The 20401-nt window shown below is 41.7% G+C and overlaps 1 protein-coding gene across 3 annotated transcripts in view; it reads left to right on the forward strand.

Annotated features, from left to right (window-relative positions):
* SYK (spleen associated tyrosine kinase) overlaps positions 1-20149 on the forward strand; it is a gene marked incomplete at both ends in the record, with an annotated part of 38872 nt that extends 18723 nt beyond the window's left edge. The window contains 10 exons of one of the 3 annotated variants that reach the window (XM_084239387.1): positions 327-376; positions 1978-2046; positions 7820-7834; positions 9591-9669; positions 11027-11204; positions 13258-13467; positions 14359-14548; positions 16720-16860; positions 17497-17609; positions 20077-20149. In XM_084239387.1, coding sequence (XP_084095513.1) covers positions 327-376; positions 1978-2046; positions 7820-7834; positions 9591-9669; positions 11027-11204; positions 13258-13467; positions 14359-14548; positions 16720-16860; positions 17497-17609; positions 20077-20149 — 1118 coding nt within the window. The remainder of the gene's footprint in view (positions 1-326; positions 377-1977; positions 2047-7819; positions 7835-9590; positions 9670-11026; positions 11205-13257; positions 13468-14358; positions 14549-16719; positions 16861-17496; positions 17610-20076) is intronic. The other 2 variants (XM_084239388.1, XM_084239389.1) reach the window with 2 other exon arrangements.
* Positions 20150-20401: the final 252 nt, after the last annotated feature.

Consider the following 20401-nt stretch of genomic DNA (forward strand, 5'->3'; position numbering starts at 1 on the left):
AGCCATTGATAATCATCAGCCTTGTTTGATATTTGGTTTGTTACAAACTCAGGTGAGAACGATCTTATTTTTACTGCCTGATTTAAAATGATGTCAAATCTTTCATAGTTCACATATATCGTGAATCAAAAAGTAAACTCATAACTTGAAAAAAGTGTGAGTTTTAATTGCATACATGAGAATTTGAATGCAAGAAGATATGTGCAAAAAAAGTACCTACGTGTGAAACACTGATATTTTACAATCACATGGGATGAACTGCAGTGGGGGTGGGTGAACGTCAACATAGCGGTAATGCACTAATTGTCCATTCTCTTTCTAACCAGGACATATTAATTTTGGAACTCGTCCCCAACTTCCAAGCTCCCATCCTGCGGTAAGTGTTATTAGAATACCACTGAAGGTAAAGCAATTGTATGTAGCATATACATGGGTTAGCCAATAGGAGTAGTTGTCATGGCTGTTTTTAATTACACTTGATAAGGTGAGATTATGATGTCAGCTAAAATAAGACTATTTTCAGTTCTACGCTAGCCAAGTTTTGTTAACTTCTTGGCTAAGTTAAAGTCTCCCCATTTTCTGAAAGCATGCAAAATATTTTAAAACCCAATGTTAAATCAGAAATATTCCCCCTGGTGAATCTGGAGCATGGTACCCTACTGTTCAGTCTCCATGTGAATGGTTATGTGGATCCATGTGCACGAGCCACATCATCCCTTGTGTGGCTGGTGTCACGTGTCTGGTCTGTAAGATGCCGTCTTATGTTAGCCCAACACTTTTGGCCAAAGTAACCCAGGCATTGCTATCAGAAGACCCAGGCATTTCTGGGAGAGCTGTTTTGGTGAAAGCATAGCAGAGGAAGACTAGGGATGGGGGTTCTCGGCATCACATGAGAGAAGCCCCTGAAAAAGGATGAAGTTAGGGGTGTGACCAGACACCCCCTACCCCTTCCATGTCAATAGGACATGGGAATGTGGTTTGGCCACATGTCTCCAAAGGGGTGCTTTCCTGATGCCCCTAAAGAGATATAAATCACCTCTCTCCTCCCCCTCCAGACTATTAGGAGTTGGGTGCGGACATACTCAAAGTGAGACTGGCTTCCTGCTCCTTTTGGAGGGACTTCAATCTGGCCTCTGATGCCCATTCATGCTGTCTGTGAGGTGTAATGCTCCCCCATCACCAGCTGTGCCATCTGCACCTCCCTTTTGGCCTGTTGAGCCTTTAAACACAAAATCTGCAGAAAGAAAGTGGAGTGTGCCTTTTGCCTCCTGAGCAACCCCCAACTGCTATGCCACATTGAATCGGGCCCTGGGCCAGCCCTTGGCACCAGACTCTTGGGGACTTGAATTTGCTAAAACCCCAGTGGACCTGCAGTCCACTTCAAAAATGCAGCGCTGTCACAGAGACATCACTTATATTTCTCTTGGCCAATCTGCATTAAAGCTGTAGGCTCCAGAGACAGATCAATTCTCCTCTGAAACAGGTGAGGGTTTGTGGTTGAGAACACTTAAAAGGGTATTAAACTTTATGTTTAGCCACGCAGGGACTTAAAGAAGTTAGACATTTTGGAAACATGTTTCATTGACTGGTGAAATTCATTCAAGAAAATAATGCCGGTGTCCTAAGTGAACTTCTCAGTATATTTCACAAACAGCATGGAACCAGCACCCTAAGAAATAACAAAATTGGGCAGTCAGATTTCTTTCCTTTAGGATGATTTGTCTGGAGTTTGTGACATAATTCTACATGTAACACAAGTTATTTAATGTAACAGCTCTAACTTTGTAACCCCCTGTAGAAAGTGTCATCCAAATATTTTTGCAGCATTCATAACACCCCTGTGAAGCCCACAGTAAATCCCATTGGCAGATTCGGGCTGGGGGGGGGGGGAGTTATGTGATTATAATCAAGCCACGTAAGGTAACTGTGTTTGTTTCTGAAACACTTACTCTTCCTTTTTGCCATTATGGTTTCTAGGCCTGGACAGCGGGTGGAATAATCTCAAGAATCAAATCATACTCCTTCCCCAAGCCTGGCCAAAGAAAGGTGCTAAAGCGTCCCCTGCTTGCTGTCCCTGACTATGCGGTAGGACAGACCCATACTCAGCCCGCGACTGCCCGGTCTCCGTGTGCACTGGCCGGCCCCTCTTTTGCACTATGTACTGCCCAGTCCCTCTCTGCACTGTGTCTCCCCACTGCCAATTGTTCCCTGTGTTTTCCGTGTGAGCCCCGGTCACTCTGCTGCATAGTCCATGGCCATGAGCATGCTCTCAGCTGAAGCGAGGGTCGTTGTGGCCGTGTCCTGGGTGGGAGCAATTCTTTCGTGTAGAGTCTTTTCCAAGAGAGCCAAGTTGCTGTTGAATTGTCAGAACCACATGTTGCGGAGCTGTGGTGACGATGATATAGTGCTGATGGCAGGTACTGAGGCTTCCTGCGCTCTGCCCATTGAGTGCCAAAGGTCGTGTACTTTGTAGACAGACATCAGGTGCCCGGTCACTTCTGTATGGCGGTAGATTTCCCACGCGGACTGTAAACTGAACGTGTGTAAAGATGAGAAGGAATTTAAGGGTTAGTAATACTGTTTTTCTTTTCGAGACAATAAGCTTCACAGATGGTGCATTTTTCTGTTTTGCTATAAGGTTGAGGGAAATGAAAAGAAGTCCTATTTTAATGACTTAGATCCTTCCATCATATAATCGGGCATCAGTGGCAAAAGAAGACTGAATAAAGCAGATGAATTGGACATCAGTTATTAGAAACAAGGGAAATAAAAAGCAGGAGAAATCTGCGATGTTATTTAGTAATGATTTTCCAAGTAGGTGGTCATACTCAAGATGTCTCAGCCTTGTTGACCACAAAAGGGAGAAGTGAGCTGAATGTGGGGCTTGTGGGGAAACGTTGTGTGCTAATCCCAATGGAATAATTATGTCGATTTTCATGTCATATTCCTGGTCAGCAAGGATCAGCTTGGGGGAAACATCATCTATATGGTGTTGTCACCCTTGGGGGGTGACAGTGAGGGCTCCCCGTGCCAGGTTGTCAAGGCAATGTATTCTTAATGTCAGTAACAGGTAAATGAGTGTTAGCCTTGAACGGGTCTGCATTCCCCATAAGCTGAGGCAAGGCCATGTTCACAGATGTTCTGGTCCTGGATGAAAGTCAGCACTGCCCTTTCTGCTCACTCAGTGGCCAGGATGCATTTTGCAGGACTGCAGTCCAGTGGAAAATAGTCCAAAGGGTTCCCCAGCAGCTGAGGGATTCAAGCTGCATTCTGATTCAGGGTGTTTTTCTACCATGGACTATCTTTTGAGGTTTCTTATTACATATCCAACTCGCGTCCTTGGTCACTGCTGCGGCTTGGCAGTTCAGCTGGCAGAACTGGAGCGCTGAGTGCAAAGTGCACTAACAAAGCTTCACAGCACAATCCAGGCAGCAGCCATGCCCACAGGGGCCTCCTCAGCAGGCAGGGCCCCTACTCACCCCCTTCTTCAGACCCTCCACAGACAGCGGATGCCTAGTAGCCATGAGAAGCTCCGTGGGCTGCGCCCTCTTTCCCGCGATTTTTCATTCATCTTTCTCATTATAATCCCCAAGGCCTGAGTGCCAGGTCACAGCCCCTAGTCCAGGCACATTCCTAGAGATGAGCGTTTTCACTGTTACAAAGCAGACACAGCACATTGATCTTAATTCTGTGATTTCCACGTACCCGATCCAGGAGTCACGCAGGGGAGCTTGACCAGTCAAAGATTTATGTACAAAAGAGACACATGTGTCCATGCATGTACATAAACATTGATACATACCTTCATCTATATTCATGTATATACACACACAGGCAAGTGTCTGGGCTGGCTAGCAGTGTCTGTAGGGCAGGCCATCAGGAAAGTACAGTAGTACTTGAGATCACAGCCTGATTCAATGACTGAGATTATTATTTGGGTTCAGGCTACCCAAAAACATCTCTCCAAGAAATAATAACAGCATTGTGAGGAGACAGACACTGCCTCATCATTGTCCCCAGCAGGTTTAAACAAACTCAGGTCATCCACAGTGACCAAATGAATGTCTAGAAGATAAATTTTAGAAGATCTTTAGACTAACAAAGAACAAATGTAAGGAATATTGAAGAAAATATCAGTAAATAAAACAACCAAAAAAATAAGCATTTGCATGAATAAGAACTATAACATCAAAAGAAAAAGAAAAAACTTGGATTAAGTATTGGTAATGATTTTATATATATATATATATATACACACATCTATAAGATTAAAGAGATTTTATAAATCAGTAAGAAAAATTTCAGTTGTCTGGCAGGGCAGAGGTTTACAGTAAAGTGGGTATAAATAGCACTAAATGATAGGAAAAACATAATAACGGAAATGCAAGTTAAAACTCTGGTGGCCTATAATGTCTAGCAGTGAAACTGAATCAAATAAAAATGCTTGGCAACTTGGTAGACAGCAAGGGTATCATGAATAAGCACTTTCACAATTCAATGAAAAGTATGAAATGATATAATATCTAAGAAAGGCAATTTCATAACATCCCTCAAAACTCAAGGCACATATAACAACTCTGAAATTTTTATTCCTAGGTATTTATCATATAGTTCTTTTATGTGTAATCGGGTCTATATGAAGATATTTACTACAACATTGTATAACTCACAAAGCTTGGAAATAATTTAAAAATCTGTCAATGGGAAATAAAATCAATTACAGAAAGATGAATACAATGGGAAGCAGTTGCAATTTATAATTGCTTCCAGAATTTAGTTTTAATCACCAAAGATAAAGACATATGTATGCAAATGTGCTAATATAATATAAGATATTCTGGAAGAATATAGGACATATTGGTTGCCTTGGAAGTAGAAAACAGGTGTCAAGAACACCAACTTTTCATTGTAAGTCCTGTTATATCTTTTTAAATTTGCACATATTAAAATTAATCATTTTTTTAAAGAATTAAATACTAGAAAGAATCCAAGTAACACTGTGACAATACTGTTTGGCTGTATTCTGTTTAAATTTATAATAATTGAAATATGCACTGAATTGTCACAAATGCCAAAATTTAATAGGAAAGCAGGATAGGGGTGATTTGAGCTATGGATTAAAAATGTTTTAATTGCTCATCAGAAGTATCTTAGGAGGACTAATATTTATGTTTTCACAAATATATGGAGAACTAATTTTCTTTTATTTAACCAAACATAAGAAAAGGCTTAGGGGAATTACATGAAATATTCCATCTATTTAACTAGAGTATAAATAACTTTCTTGAATTTGTTAACTTGATTAGCGTAAGTAGTTGCTTTTAAAAATTCAAGCATAAAAAAGTCGTGTTAGAAGTTGAATTAACTGTAGCGTATAGATACTTAGTGAAAAGTATGTTTTGATTGGAAGATTGCTAATCAGGTACTTTGAAATTTCATAATAAAATTCAAGGGTAGGTGTATTTTAAGCCTTTTTATAGAAATTTGTAACATTTTAATACTTAAGAATATAAGTGAATTTAACTAAAAATAGCAAGTGAGATACTTCCTTCCCCCTCCACCCCACACACTTGCTTTAACGACTGGTAATCCTCAAATTAATGAAACCCTACTTTTATCAGTAATGGAATGTTTCTCAAGTACATAACTCTATCCTTCTATTAAAGAAAATTGGCAGAGTTTGAACAGCATCCTTGACGAGTGAAAGTTTCATATTTCAAAGCCAACTTCTCTAAGACTTATTTATCTTAGTTGTGGAAATGTGTTCAAGAATTCCAAATGAAACCCATTTTCATGTTTTATTCCAACACATATGCCGTTAATTGGAATACATAAAGACATATTTAAATACACAGTTTACCAGGGTTAGCTTGGAGAAGAGAGCGAAGAAAAATTGTAGGTTATGCCTCTTAGTAACTTTTGTAGGGCTGGGCCAGACCCGTGAGAAAATGGCCTTCCACCTCATTTTAAAGCACCAGGTCTTAGATCTTTGTTCCTAGGTGAGCAACTGAAGCAGAGCTCATATTATCCTGTGCCCTGACCAAGGCTGTCTGCCTTGGCCCAGACTACTGCCCTTCGGGCTCACAGACCGGAACCGTGCAGGGCTAGTGACACACAACGTTTCTGAAGCCTGCTGACTCTTCTGTCATGGCCACTGTGACAGTGTGTTGCTGCCTAATTAGAAAATGTCTTTCAGGAAGTCTGGGAGTAAAAATTAAGGTTTAGGAAATGGATATTAGGAGATGCAGCAGCTCTGCCTAATCAGAAAACTCTGAATTAGCCTGTCAGCTCCTTAAAAGCAGTAATTTCTTTCTCTTTTGATTATTTCTGAGTCCCCCAGTTCTTAAATACAGGCATGCACTCTTTAGAATATTTGTCAAATACATTTTCTATTTGCAGTTAACCCTGGCCAATAAGAGATCAGGGACATGATTTTCTTTTCATTATCATGGAGATATTGGTTTTAATTTTCTTTTATTTGATTTGCATCACTTCTCTTCCCAGAAGTAAATTAACTTTATTTTTATTGAGTAACATTGGTTTGCAGTGTTGCCTGTATTTTAGAGGATTCTCCCCCCTCAGTTGTCGTTACAACACCACACCCACCATGAAAACACAAACAGTTCACTAGCATAGTCCATTGTGCTCTGTTTTTACCTGAATTTATCACGTTTAGAAAATAGAAAGTTAGGGTAGCTAGTGCCATCTAGTGGTGTCTGCAGTTTTAACCTCTGTTCTGAACATTAGCAAACATGGGAAAAAAGGAACCGTCAACATTTTATGTATACCTTGTTCTTAGTGTAGAAAAGATCATACCCATGAAGGCAGAGCAAATCATAAATACAAAGTATAAAGAGTAATGGCAAAGGATAATGTGGACCAGCACATTAAAGTAAAATTGTACTAAATTTAAGCAATAATCAAACCTGTGGTAATTTATCATTCTCTTAGAGCTCATTTTTTACAATTTGTTCCTCTAAATGGCATAATCATTGAGCATTTTGAGAAAGATGAAGTTTGTGGTTTGTATCTTCACCTTCATCATAGAATAATCACTGTCCTTTTAACTGACACAATGGCAGGCTTCCCATTTTTTCTAGAACTTTCTTCTGAGTGACAGTGTAATGCCACCTGTTATCTTCCTGAGGGCAGAAGGGGCAGAGCATGGATATGGTTGTTGTGGGGTATGGGTGGGGGCAGAGCTCGGAGGCTCACAATCACAGGTTCTGTGAGGGCTGTGTGGAAATGAAGCCCTGTGACAGCACAGCTGAATTTATGGGGCCTGACCTTCCAAAGGAGACCTCTGATCTGTCCCCTGGTCCATAGCCAGGACAGACGGGGTAAGCCCACCCTGCTGCTCAGTAAGCATCACTGTCCACACTTACATTTGCGTGTCTATTGCTGCTAGTTCTTATTCTGGACGCTCTTGTATCCCTTCTAGTTATTTTTATACCCCCACCTCTGAAAATTCTTCCTCATGTGCCAGGTAATGGCAGGTCTCCTGCTTTGGGACCTCTCTATGGGAGTGGAGAGGTGGCAGCCCCAGACCAAGGTCCTAAGTGTGCCAAGGGCTGAAGGTCAAGAGAAGGTTCATGCACTCTGCTTGTTCATGAAGTCTGGTCCTGGCATCTGGAAGTTTTGTCTGAATCTTAGAAATTTGCTGGTGTGGGGAGAATTGGAGAACTTGAAATGATAGTAAATCTGAGAGTTGATTTTTAATTTGAAAATTGTTTTTCCTCCTGGAGTTCGATTGCAGAAGAAAAGTGAGCAGAACTTGGGATGAAAAACCTTGGCAATGACCTGGTTTCTCCTAGGACAGCCCTCTCTAGACAGCGTAATTATATAAGAGTGAGAAGAGAACTCGCAGCCCATCCCCATTTTGTGATCTGTAATCATATGTGAAGGTCTCAGAGAAGTCTTTTGGGATTATCCACACCTGTTCCCCCAATAGCATAAGACACGAAAGAGAATACACTGTCCAGTTACATTAGTTTATCCTTCATTCTTCCAGTTTATGAGTTTCATTCCTTCTTTCATGCATCATTTTGCTTGACTCACTTTTATTGCTCACCAACAGCGGGCGCTGCAAAGCTCTAGTAGTGGATAGATGACAGTGCCGTGGGCTTTTCTGTTTTCATTCTTTATACGTCATTGCGATGTTGAGGTAGTCTGTGAGGAAACGAACCCAAGGACATCCCATCAGTGCCCCTTGTCAGAGGGTCTTTGCCCTGTGAGCCGGGCTCTGTGGTCCTCAGTAGATGTTGTTAGGAAGCCAAGGTTTTGGAGACGAGTGACCGAGCGGCACCTGGGCCTTCTTCATGGTGCTCTGCTTCCCAGGCTGTGGTGTCTACCAGGAGGGCAGACGAGGGCTCTTTGTGTGCTGGAAATGAAGTGACCACATAATCGTGAACTTATTGTCTCTGTTTCTTTCCGTTTCTCCCTGCTCTGGCAGTATCTCATTTTTTTGTGGCCAGTGTTTGGGCTTTGAGAAGTAAATGGAAATAGCGAGTTTCTCTTCAGCTCTCACCAAAAAAAAAAAAAACGAAAAAATTGTTTGAATTACACTTTTTTCCCATGAACTAACTTTTTAGGAGCAATAAGCTTGTTTTCAGTTGGGGATGAGGGTTGTAGATCAGGAAGACTTGAGAAAGAGACTTAAAAAGGGAAAGTTATAGGACTGTAGGGAGTAGGCACTTTCCCCATTATTACATGATGCAAGTTGATGTTAATCAAATAATAATTGGGAAAGTGGCCATAAATAATGACCAGCAAAGCTTTGTTTTAATGTGCTTTAGTTTCCTGCTCCAGATATTAGGAAGAATTAATTACCTTCCTTTGGACTGGCAATGTCAGGCTTCCCCACCATACGGGAGCTGTGATGATGACCATGGTGATGGTGGTGATAATGATATTGAGCAGTGACACTGCACCCTGGCCTGGTATCAGCTGCCTTCCAATAGGGGACTTGAGCTGCCCGGCCAGTATGCCCTGGGCATCCACCCACATGTTGTTAAGTCTCCCCCTCTATTAAAGATACAGGCAGCACATAGAAATGCATGGAATTTGGGAGTGGATGGAAACACTGGTGGATCTATATCTTCTTTTTCTATTGGGCTATCGGAAAAGTCATGACGTATTTTTTTCTGTGTTTTTCAAGCAAAAATGTGTTATGACTTTTCCAACAACCCAATATAACTCCCATATAGTATAAAATTGGAGAGAAAAAGTTAATGGAGGAATATGGGTCCAAGGGAATAATGGAAACTCTCAGCATCCTTTGGTAGAAGGGAATGATACCGAGGGAGGAATTCCACCTAAACAGTGGGTTCATTCTCTTACACACCCTCCTCCGAGATGCTTGAGGTCCCTTGAGCTGGGGGAGCCTGACCTTTCTGCAGCCCTCACAAGGCCCAAGCAGTTGCCCGAAGAATGAGATAAGCCGTGTTGCTATTTTTCCTGCCCTCCGAATTCTTTCCCTTGTTTTCCTGCATAAAATCACACTGTAATTACTTCAAAATTAAAATAATTATGCAGATAAGCTCAACATTGTATTAATAATGGAGTGACCTGTGTCTGCTTGTGTGCCTCAGCCCCCATCCCCCGGGAACCGACCGGAGAGCACTTTCAACCCCTACGAGCCAGACCGAGGGCCCTGGGCCGCGGAACGAGGTGAGAGTTTTCAGTCACTGGACACCTGGTGCAGGGATGGTTCCCAGGGGCACTTGGAAATTGCAGCTTGCTCGCCTCTTCTCCCCACTGCCAGCAATTAGAGCATAGTGCGGTTGGCAGTGATACCGCTGCTGTGTGGTGGTAGGTAGCAGGCATCGTGGCCTGTGGATGGTGGCGTTGTTGGGTGGGATGCCCTGCAGGCCTCCCTCACAATAAATGGGCCACACTTAAAATGCTCTTCCCCGCAGCTGCCTCCGGGCAGTGGAGGAGGCCGGTGTCCCAGCACTACTTTCTTATAGTACTGTTATGACTCAAAGCAATTATCTCCCTAAAGGTTGTGTTCCTGGAAGCATCTTTGTGTCCAGTACTAAGTCCCAGCATAGGGTGCAGTGCTAGATTGGCTGGGGAGGTTAAAGGGATGTCTGAGTTGCTAGAATTCTAGATGTGTGTGAGGACTTGACTTATACCCTGAGAGGCCAAGGAAGCTATGTCCTCAGTGAACCCAGTAACCATTTCTAGACTTGCTCTCAGAGATGTGACCTCGGGGTGACCTTCAAGATTCTTTCGATGGCCCCAGGTTATTTTTTTATTGCCAAACTTGATCTGTTTATTGCTGCAAAAAATCATTCTAAAATTTAGCAACTTAAAACAATAATAAACAGTTATCTACCTCTGTTTAATCATCTTGTGCAGGTCTGGAATTTGGCCAGGGCTCAGCTGGGTGGGTGGTGGTGGGTAAGGGTCTCTCATAGTCACGTGGGCCTGGGCGGGCTGCAGCCGAGGCCACAGTGCAGCTGGAGTAGGCATTGGAGGCAGCCAGTGCCCTCTGTGTCCCCTAAGTCTAGGGTCTCTCTAAATGCTGTTTTCGTGGACGGACATCCATGTCAGCACAGCCTTGCTGCAAAAGCCAGGTTCCCAGTAAACAAAACAACAGGTCCAGAGCTTTTCCAGGCTCGCCAGAGTATATCAGGGCATCACTTATGAGCTACTCTGTTGGTTAACATCATTTCAAAACTCACTGTGGGAGGTGGCCTAAACACTACCTCTCGTGGGGAGGAATGTCCGAGAATTTTCAGGTAGAGCTTAAAGTTACTATGGCCTTAGGATACATCTGCCTCTGGCATAAAGGACGCATTTTCAATGCATAAGAATGGGGGTCAGGCACCACAGGGATGAGGGGTTTTACTGCCCCCCCCCCCAGTTGGGAGAGATCTTGCGTTGAGTACTCAGGGCACCATCACTGCTCAAGGTGACCTAGGTTTTAGGAAGGCAAGGTGTGACCACAGGAGGCAGGAGCAGGAAATGAAGAGACTTCCAGGAGGATGCAGCCCCACGCTGTTTCTTGACTGCGTTACAGAGGTCCAGAGAGAAGCCTTGCCCATGGACACTGAGGTGTACGAAAGCCCCTATGCGGACCCCGAGGAGATCAGGCCCAAGGAGGTCTACCTGGACCGGAAGCTGCTGACCCTGGAGGATAAGGAGCTGGGCTCTGGTAATTTTGGGACTGTGAAGAAGGGCTACTACCAGATGAAGAAGTAAGTTGCTTTGTATCACACTATGCTTGCTCAGATGTGACTGCTATATATACATGTATTATGTATATTTAGTCCCAGATACCAAATGTTGCCTAGCATGGAAAATTCTTTTTTATTAACACTATAATTTCTGTTCATTTCTGGAACAATTATAATGAAATCATCCATTATGGCTATTAAATATATATATATATAAAATTATCTATTTTAGGTTAGCTGTAGTACATGCACCTTATAGAGAATTAAAAAATAGAAACAAGCAAAAGGTAAGAAATTGAAAACATCATAGCTGTACCACTCAAATACTACTCTATTACCTAATATTAGTGTATGTATTTTGACATGTTTATATGCACACACACATCTGTATAGTTAATTAAAATACAATCATCCACTGATAACAACAGAGTTTGCACTTTTCTTTGACTTTTTTATTGTCTCATTTCTCTAACCCAGGAAATTCTGATTCCAAATACATCAGTGTAAATATTTATTTGCTTTACCCTATAATTTCAAATAATAATACATATTATACAAATATAGGAATTGCTAAATTATTAAAATTTCTTAGTACTTCATTTGGTCTTTACATAGAATGTTCAGTAAAAATATTGGTTTCTAAAGGTCATTGAAACAAACTTTCTAAATATGCATTATTTACCATGTTACTAATATGAATATTCGAGGTTTAGTTGTTTCATGCAATTTTAATATGAGCAACATTTATAAGAATTTTTTTCCACAGTAGCTAATTTACATAATTTGTGGGTTAAGAATATAGACCAAAGTTAAGCACAAAAACTCCTGCTTTTGATCCTGCCTCATCTATATATGTGTATACATATATGTACATACACTAAATTGACAGGTATGCTTATTTTAAAATTATATGTAAGTATATCACAATCACTTTTAAATGAACATAAATTTTCCTGTCTAAATGCAAATTTTTTTTCAACTAGCTTATTATACTTAAATTCCTCATTTAATTAGTTATGTAAATTAACATGAATTTGATTTTAGATATATAATTTCAACTAGAGGATTTGGAGAGATGAGAGGCCCTACAGGTTAATTTGGGGCAGAATGATGTCTTTACAGTATCAAGTCTTCTGCTTGGGTTATTTTTACCATGAGTTTCTCTCAGCAGAGTTGTTTATTTTTGTGTGTAGAGGTTTATACAAGTTCTTTTGTTGGATTCATTTGTAGATACTTAATATTTTCAATGTGTATGTTATCTTTTTAAAATTTTATTTTCTATTCTCTGACATTGCTAAGCATGGCAATACAGCTAATTTTGTCTATTGATCTATACCCAATAACCTTGCTGAATTCTCCTATTATTTTTCTCTTATTGTTTCTACAAGTTTATATATTTTTGACCCAGAAATAAGTCCTCTATAAATAAGGACAGTTTTATTGCATCATATCTAATTCTCACACTTTTCCATCTTTTCCCTTGTCTTATCGTATGAGCCAGTAACTGCAGTTAAATATTGAATAAAAGTGATGGTAGCCTCATTTCTTGTTCCTTATTTCTGGGGGAAAACTTTAAATTTTCACCATTAAGTATGATGTTAGCTATAGGTTTCTAGTTGCTCTTTCTCAGGTTAAGGAAGTTTCCCTCTATTTTCACGTCTCTGAGAAAATTGTTTTTAATCATGATTTATTTCTCACATACATTAAAGAACACTGATATTCACATACATTGCACCTAATCTGAGGTGGTAAATTGCAAGAAGTTGCAGAAATCTATGTATGTAAGTTTTGCTTAAAGGCTATTTAAATATTCTGCAATTTAGGCTTTTCCATTGATTGGGGCATTATTCAACACAACTCCTATTAATTTTACCTAAGGAGGTGTTGATCTTTGTCTATATAATGAGAGAACATGTTAGAAAGTTTGTGATATGGCCTCTTAAGATGCATTTCCATTCTGTTACAGGTATTTCCAAAACACCATTTTGTGCAAAGGAATTATTTTTCGTGGGAGATAATTATCTGGAAGTGAGCCAGTTTGAAAGTTTCTTACATATTCTGATTTCTTTTACAGAGTCGTAAAAACAGTGGCTGTGAAAATTCTGAAAAATGAGGCCAATGACCCTGCTCTTAAAGACGAGTTACTAGCAGAAGCCAATGTCATGCAGCAGCTGGACAACCCGTACATTGTGCGCATGATTGGGATTTGCGAAGCCGAGTCCTGGATGCTGGTGATGGAGATGGCAGAACTCGGTCCCCTCAATAAATACTTACAGCAGAACAGGTACCTCTAGGTAGCTCAGAAGCTTATGCTTAGTGGCGGGATCCCCGCCTGACCCCCACAGTAGCCTGACTTCTCCAGCAAGCCTTTTCACCTCCCACATCTTCCCAGTGTTCATCTACTCTTGGGACCTGGAAGGAGAAGGGAAGACAGTCATAGACTTTAGGCCAAAAGCTCTTCTATCTCTGAATGCTCTAATCCAACAATTTGGTTCGCATTCTTTCCTTTTGCTCACTCTGTATTGATTAGGCGATAGCAGTCAAGAATATCTTAACAAGCAATCTCTCCTCACGCTCTTTTTAATAATTAAAGAAACACTTTATAAGGGGCAGCAGTGGTGTCTTATATGACTGTCAGAGCTCTATGTTCCCATAATTACTTTAGAAATACCCACTGCTGCTCATTGATCACAACCACTGATGGTGTAGTCACACTGTGCTCACCCTCACCCCTTGTCAAGAGGGTAAAATCACACTGGGAAAAGTCAAGACAATCATCACTGTGTAAAGCATCCCATTTGCCACACTGTTTGTACTTGACTTAGACTGGGTCATCAGTCTCTGCAGAAGGAGGTGTTGTCACCTCTCCCCCACACACATGTACCTTTACAGGTGCAAAACTGACAGTATTGAAAGAAGCGTTTGAACTAAAGCCAGGCTCTGACATCCCCATCTGCTGCTCTACTTGCCTTGATAATCACACCATTTGAACACTAGAAGAATGGTGTTCAGTCTTGAGCAGCTACAGGTTAACAAGGTTACTTGCCACCAGTCATGAATACCATTTAAGAACAGGAAAGGAGTAGATGATGCATTTTCTGTCTGCAAGAGAAGTTGGTTGATTGTTCTGGAATGGACTTCTGTCCAATAACTAATGACACATTGTGACTTTCAGGCATGTCAAGGATAAGAACATCATAGAGCTGGTTCATCAGGTTTCTATGGGAATGAAATACTTGGAGGAGTGCAATTTTGTGCACAGAGATCTGGCTGCAAGGAATGTTTTGCTAGTTACTCAACATTATGCCAAGATCAGTGATTTTGGACTTTCCAAAGCACTTCGTGCTGATGAAAACTACTACAAGGTAGGAGTTATTTAGCCAATATTCACAGCAGCAGGTCATAAAAACTTAAAAAACAATGTATGTTTATTATGGATGGGTTTCAATAAGCAATTTAACTATTTAAAAATAGCTATGTAAAAATGTTCTTATTAATGCTTTGATTCTATTGTTTATAAAATAGAAATACTCCAACTTATCATGCCCTCAGATTTACTCCAAAAAGTATCTTCCAAACCATGTTCCTTGGAACAGTGGGGAATCAAGGCACTAAATGATGATTTTTAAAAGAAGAAACGCATGAATGGAATTTCTTCATTTAATACTTTGGAAAATATGGTTTGAACAGGTTGATTTTTGTGGAATTTCTTAGAACCTTTCTCTGAACCCTCAAATAAATAAAAAGGCACTAAAAGAAGGGAAAAAAAAGATAAAGTGTCATTCTCTTACAAAATGAGCCACAGTGTACATAGAATCTGTGCTTACCAACTGGAAAACACTTAAACCGGGACTCAGTAGAAGGGATGCCAAGGATAGATTTCCAAGTGCTCAGGTCTCTGAGAATGTCCAGCACCCTCAGAAATAGATGGTGCATCCTGAAGGTCTACCTAGTGAGTGGCTGGATGGGGCTCACCCCGATTTCCACACTATGGAGAGACTGGAGGAGCGTGCCTACCTAATGGGCCAGCCCCAGGCACTCACCCTGCCTCTGACAGGAGGCCCAGGGCATGGCAGGAAGTAGGGGTGCCAGACCTGAGCTAAGGGTCAGTGTGAGAGACAAGAAAAAGGAGCAAGATTCCCATCAGTCCCTTGTCACAGTATCTATGTATGTATATATCGATCATCATAGTGTGCACAGGGAATAACAGGTTAGAAGCCACCTAAAAGAGACTGAATACTACTGAAAAGCTGTGGGCATGAGTTTTATCCCGAAAACAAAGCAAATTTTAATGGAAATGAATAGAATTAAACAAGAGCAAAGAGAAATGACAGGGATAGACGCAGATGATGTAGAACCCCAGAGGACTGTGCGTGGCGGTGTGGGGTTTGTGACACACTATCAGCACAGGCGCCCTTAGATCCAGTAGCACCTCCCGAGGACCCACACATGCCCAGCACACGCTGTCAGCAATGCTCATTCTAGCGTGGCAAGCAATAGCAAATATCAGGGAGCTGCTTAATGGCCTCTCAGCAGGAGGCTGGTTAAATCAGTTGCGGTAGATTTATATGAAGCATGCAATTAACTCTTCTAAAAGGGACTTCATTTGCATCTGCTGACATAGAAGTATATGTAGGAAACATGATTAAGTAGAAAAATTCAAAAGTAAAATGCAGAGAGTGTATGCCCCCCAGCCTTACTCCCCCCACCCCCAAAGGTATATATTACCCATTTAATCCTTTCATAGATTTTTCTGGAAGAATTCAAGAAAAAATCTCATACGTGATTCTCTCTGTGGATGAGGATTTTGAGTTGATGGTGGAGACTCAGTCTTTATCATATTTAGGATTTGCCAAGGGTTTATGTTTGTATCAGTTCCGAATTCAAAATAACCTTAAAATAGCCGACATAATTATATTGTTCACATGTTGAAATCAAAATCTAAAATTAATGCATAATATGGTAGAGAGGGGGGTGTGATTGGGCCATTTGGAGACACACAGCTCCCAGGCTTGCCAGGACTGGCTTCAAGAAGCTGTGAATGACCAAGAGAAGAGATGAGAGAAAAAGACCAAAAGGTATAAGAAATTGATCTGAATCCAAAAATGTGTGCTTAAATCTTAAAATTTCAGATTTTAAGATTTAATATTTTGTAATGTGGACATGCACACACACGCTGTGCATACTGTGGGTCAAAATTTCATTCTTTTAAAACTATAAAATACATGTAAGATAAATTTTGCCATATTAACCGTATCAAGATGGAGCATTGGTTGGTACAGTCACATTGTGAACACTGGTCTCCAGCTGCATGAAAAGCAATCTCGTCGTCTGTCCCTGCTGCAACAGGTGTCAGAATTCCCTTCCTCTTAAAGGCTGAACAATATCCTGTCATGGACACACTCCATTTGGTTTGTCCCCTGTCCATGGACATTTGAGTGGCTTCCACATTTGGGCTGCTGGGAATAGCGCTGCTGGGAATATGTGTGCACATTATTCCATTCTTCATGGACCATCTCTGTTTCTTGGCCCCCAGGCACAGACCCACGGGAAGTGGCCAGTTAAGTGGTACGCGCCAGAGTGCATCAACTACTACAAGTTCTCCAGCAAGAGCGACGTCTGGAGCTTTGGAGTGCTCATGTGGGAAGCGTTTTCCTACGGGCAGAAGCCTTACCGAGTGAGCCATTGCTGCTTCATTTCCTAATTATGAGTCATCAGAAGAGACAAATGCAGACTCTTTATAGGACCCTGAGAATCTTAAAACGAGGGCATGCTTTCTGAGTCTTTCGCCACCTTTTGACAATGGGCAGTTAATATAGCATCAGTTGATTCTAAGTTGAATTAGAAATTTGATGCTAAATGAACAGTATGGGGTTTTTTTCAGTGTATCACACATATAGATATGCTTAAAAATGGTATGTATATCAACATCAATTAGAGTTGAACTAGAAATAATGGCTATTTCCAGTGTCAAAGGTGCAAGTATTACTATTTTTAGATTTTTTTAAATCAAGCTATACACACTAGAAAGTACATAATGCTAGGGTACAGCTTGAGGCATTCTCACAAATGGGACATACCCTGAAACCAGCCCCCAGGAGAAGAAACAGAACAGACCTCAGGCCCCCAGCCTGGCACAAGGGCACCCCTCTCCTGCCTTCTGTGCCACAGACCAGGTGCTCTTTGCATACTACAGTCATACAAGCATGTGCTCCCGGCATGTGCTCCATGCCGTTCCGGGCATGGGCTTATTTATTGTTTTGCTTACTTAACACTGAATTTTGAAAACTCAGGTATATTTTGCATGTTTCAGGGAATGAAAGGAAGTGAAGTTTCCACCATGCTGGAGAAAGGAGAGAGGATGGGCTGCCCCGCAGGCTGTCCAAGGGAGATGTACGAGCTGATGAACCTGTGCTGGACATATGAGTAAGTAGTGATGTCCCGCCATCTGTCCAGACGCCTAGGCTGGGTGGGCTGACTGGGCACTGAACAGAAGCATAAAGTCTCCTTTTGTGAATCAGATATGGGTGCTGGGGAAAAACAAAAAGCAAGTGTGTTCTCTGTGAGCCCCATGGGAGTGCAAAACTGTGGAGGGCCCACGGCCCAGCAGTGTGTTGCCTCTGGGTGATTTGGAAGCCCTGTGTGAGATAGTTTCTCCATAGAAGGAAAGGAAACAGTTTTGTGAGGCATGGAAGTATCCAGAATCTGGAGAAGTCAATGAAGGGGATGCAAATGATCCCTCTATATTCTCAAAGACTTGAAGTTTTTCTGTTTTCATTGTTTTCTCCATTATAAAGTCAGCCACCTTCACCAGTGACAGGTTTGTAAATAGAGGATAGATAGATAGATAGATAGATAGATAGATAGATAGATAGATAGATAATGATAGATAGCTGGTTAGATGGTGACTGATAGATCGATCAGTCAATACATGATGGGTGGGTAGTAGATGTTGGATGAATGGATGGATGCATGCATGCATATTTAGACAGAAATATACATATACACTTTTAGATTTATCATGGACATACTCTTAAGTATTAAGCACTGTGAATTAGCACTAATTAACACTTTCCTCCTGGAGGTTATAATTCTGGGCTGGGCTGGGCTGGGCTAGGCTGAGGGGCTGGGTGTTGCTAGGTGAACATGAAACAAATTAACCTCGCATAAACTCATGATTACATATTGTTAAAGATTTACTTATTTATTTCATGATTGCATATTGTGATGGTGATAAAGAGCCAAGCATGGGAACTTTGAATGAGGGAAATTATGGAGGTTATTCCTCTTTTAGGTGGTCCATATTGGTCTCTTTAACACCAGGCGTCCCACCTGAGAACTGTAGCATGGGAACCTGAGGGCAGGGAAAGCAAGGAAGGGGCCTCTGGCCACTAGCAGCAGAGTGGAAAAAGCACCCCCATATTAGGGAAACAGGTAAGGGCAGGTGAGAGGTGGGCAGAAGCCAGCCATGCAGAGGACACTTGGCCACCCTCCTCTGCTGGAGCTCAGCCTTGTCTGGGCTTACTTGAGATAGGCTTTCCCAAGGTAGAAAGAAGAAATTCCCAGGAAACCCACCCAAATGATACTCCTGAGGCAGTGTCCCTTCTTCTTTATGTAGGTTTGCTTGGTGTTTGGCTGCTGAGTGTCTGAAACCCACGTGGGCAAGATTCCGTGGAGCTCTGTGCATTTGGATCTGCACATTGGAGCAGAATGCCTTTTTGCAAAGATGATCAGAAGTTGAACTGTAGACCTTTGGGAGCAGTGTGGAGGCAGTCCCTTTGGGCAGACAGTTTTCACACATGCCTCTGTGTCCTGGGCTTGGCCATTATTTGGCCTGACTTGTGACCACAGATATGGCCGCTAAGTGAGGGACACTGAGGAGGCCTGTTTCCCCAACCATGATCACAGATGACTGATAATTCAAACCGTTTTATTATGTTTTTTTCTTGCTCTGAGAGCTGCAGGTGAAACCGTTTATTTTGATGCCATTTGGCAAAACAATTCATTTTGGTTCTGTAGAAACCACTCTGCCCTATAATGCTAAGTGATTCTTGGTCCTCATCCACGCTCCCTGCTGTTCCCTGGTTCCTAGACTGAGCCATAGGAAATTCAGCTGTACGTCAAAAAGGATGCATGTGGACAGTTCACATGACTTAACCTCAAGTTCCTATTGGTATGCACCTTTATTCCCTTGAAATATAGCCAAAAATCTTACAAAATAAGAAAAATAGCTTCCAACTCAGAATCGATTCTCAGTCGAGAAGCAATTGCTTCCTACTGAAACTGACCCTGTTCACTCCCATGTGAGAGAAAGCAGAGATGTCTGAAAAGGTTAGTTTGAAAATTGTTAAAAATTTTTAACCATTAGCACCTCACCTGCCAACAGTGACAAAAAATAAGGTCTTGCTATGTTAAAATTTATAATTGTCAACACCTGGGTCTTTGTTTCAACCGTGAACAAGCTTTGAGTTTTAATAAGAGACTTTCAGAAAATCCAGCACAATTTCATTGGTGTATGGGAGGGAAATTTAAGGTGTATGGAAGAGAAATTTTTTAACAATAAATATTTTCAGACACATTCAGTTTTGCTAGGTTACAAAGAGAGAGACTATGACCTGGGGTTTAAAGACCCTGACTTCAAGTGCAGAAATTATTTATTTTTAAGGTGAACATGGGTTACCTGGGGGCCTGTTGGTTGCAAATTAGGGTTCTGGATACCTGGAGTGGCCTGATACTGTATTTCACAGATACCTGGTTCACCTGGTGCCAGGGAATTGCAGGCCCTGGAAGAAGCCACCAGAGGGCGCAGCATTCAAACTGGGGCCTCAAAGGCCCCAGCAGCGATCACGGGTTTTCAGGAGCCTGTTAACAGTCACGTCTCCTCTCTTTTCAGTGTGGAGAACAGGCCTGGATTTGTAGCAGTGGAACTTCGGTTACGAAATTACTACTACGATGTGGTTAACTAACTACTCCGTGCCTGGCTGTGGCTGCATTCCAGCAAAGAATCACAGGAAAATGTATTCCAGTGCATGGATTTTGAGTGTCTCCATCTCCCTCGCTTCAAGACAGCAAGCCTCATGGGACAGGCCCATGACTGAACCCCAAAGCCTGCCCTGGAACTCACCCTCCACATAGCAAATGTGTCCCAGAAGAGCTGTGGGAGGAAAAACAGACAACTGGATCCAAGGGTCCACAGATTCACTTGTTTTCTGTCTTTG

Source organism: Talpa europaea (assembly GCF_964194135.1).
Source record: "Talpa europaea genome assembly, chromosome: 7".
Lineage (NCBI taxonomy): Eukaryota > Metazoa > Chordata > Mammalia > Eulipotyphla > Talpidae > Talpa > Talpa europaea.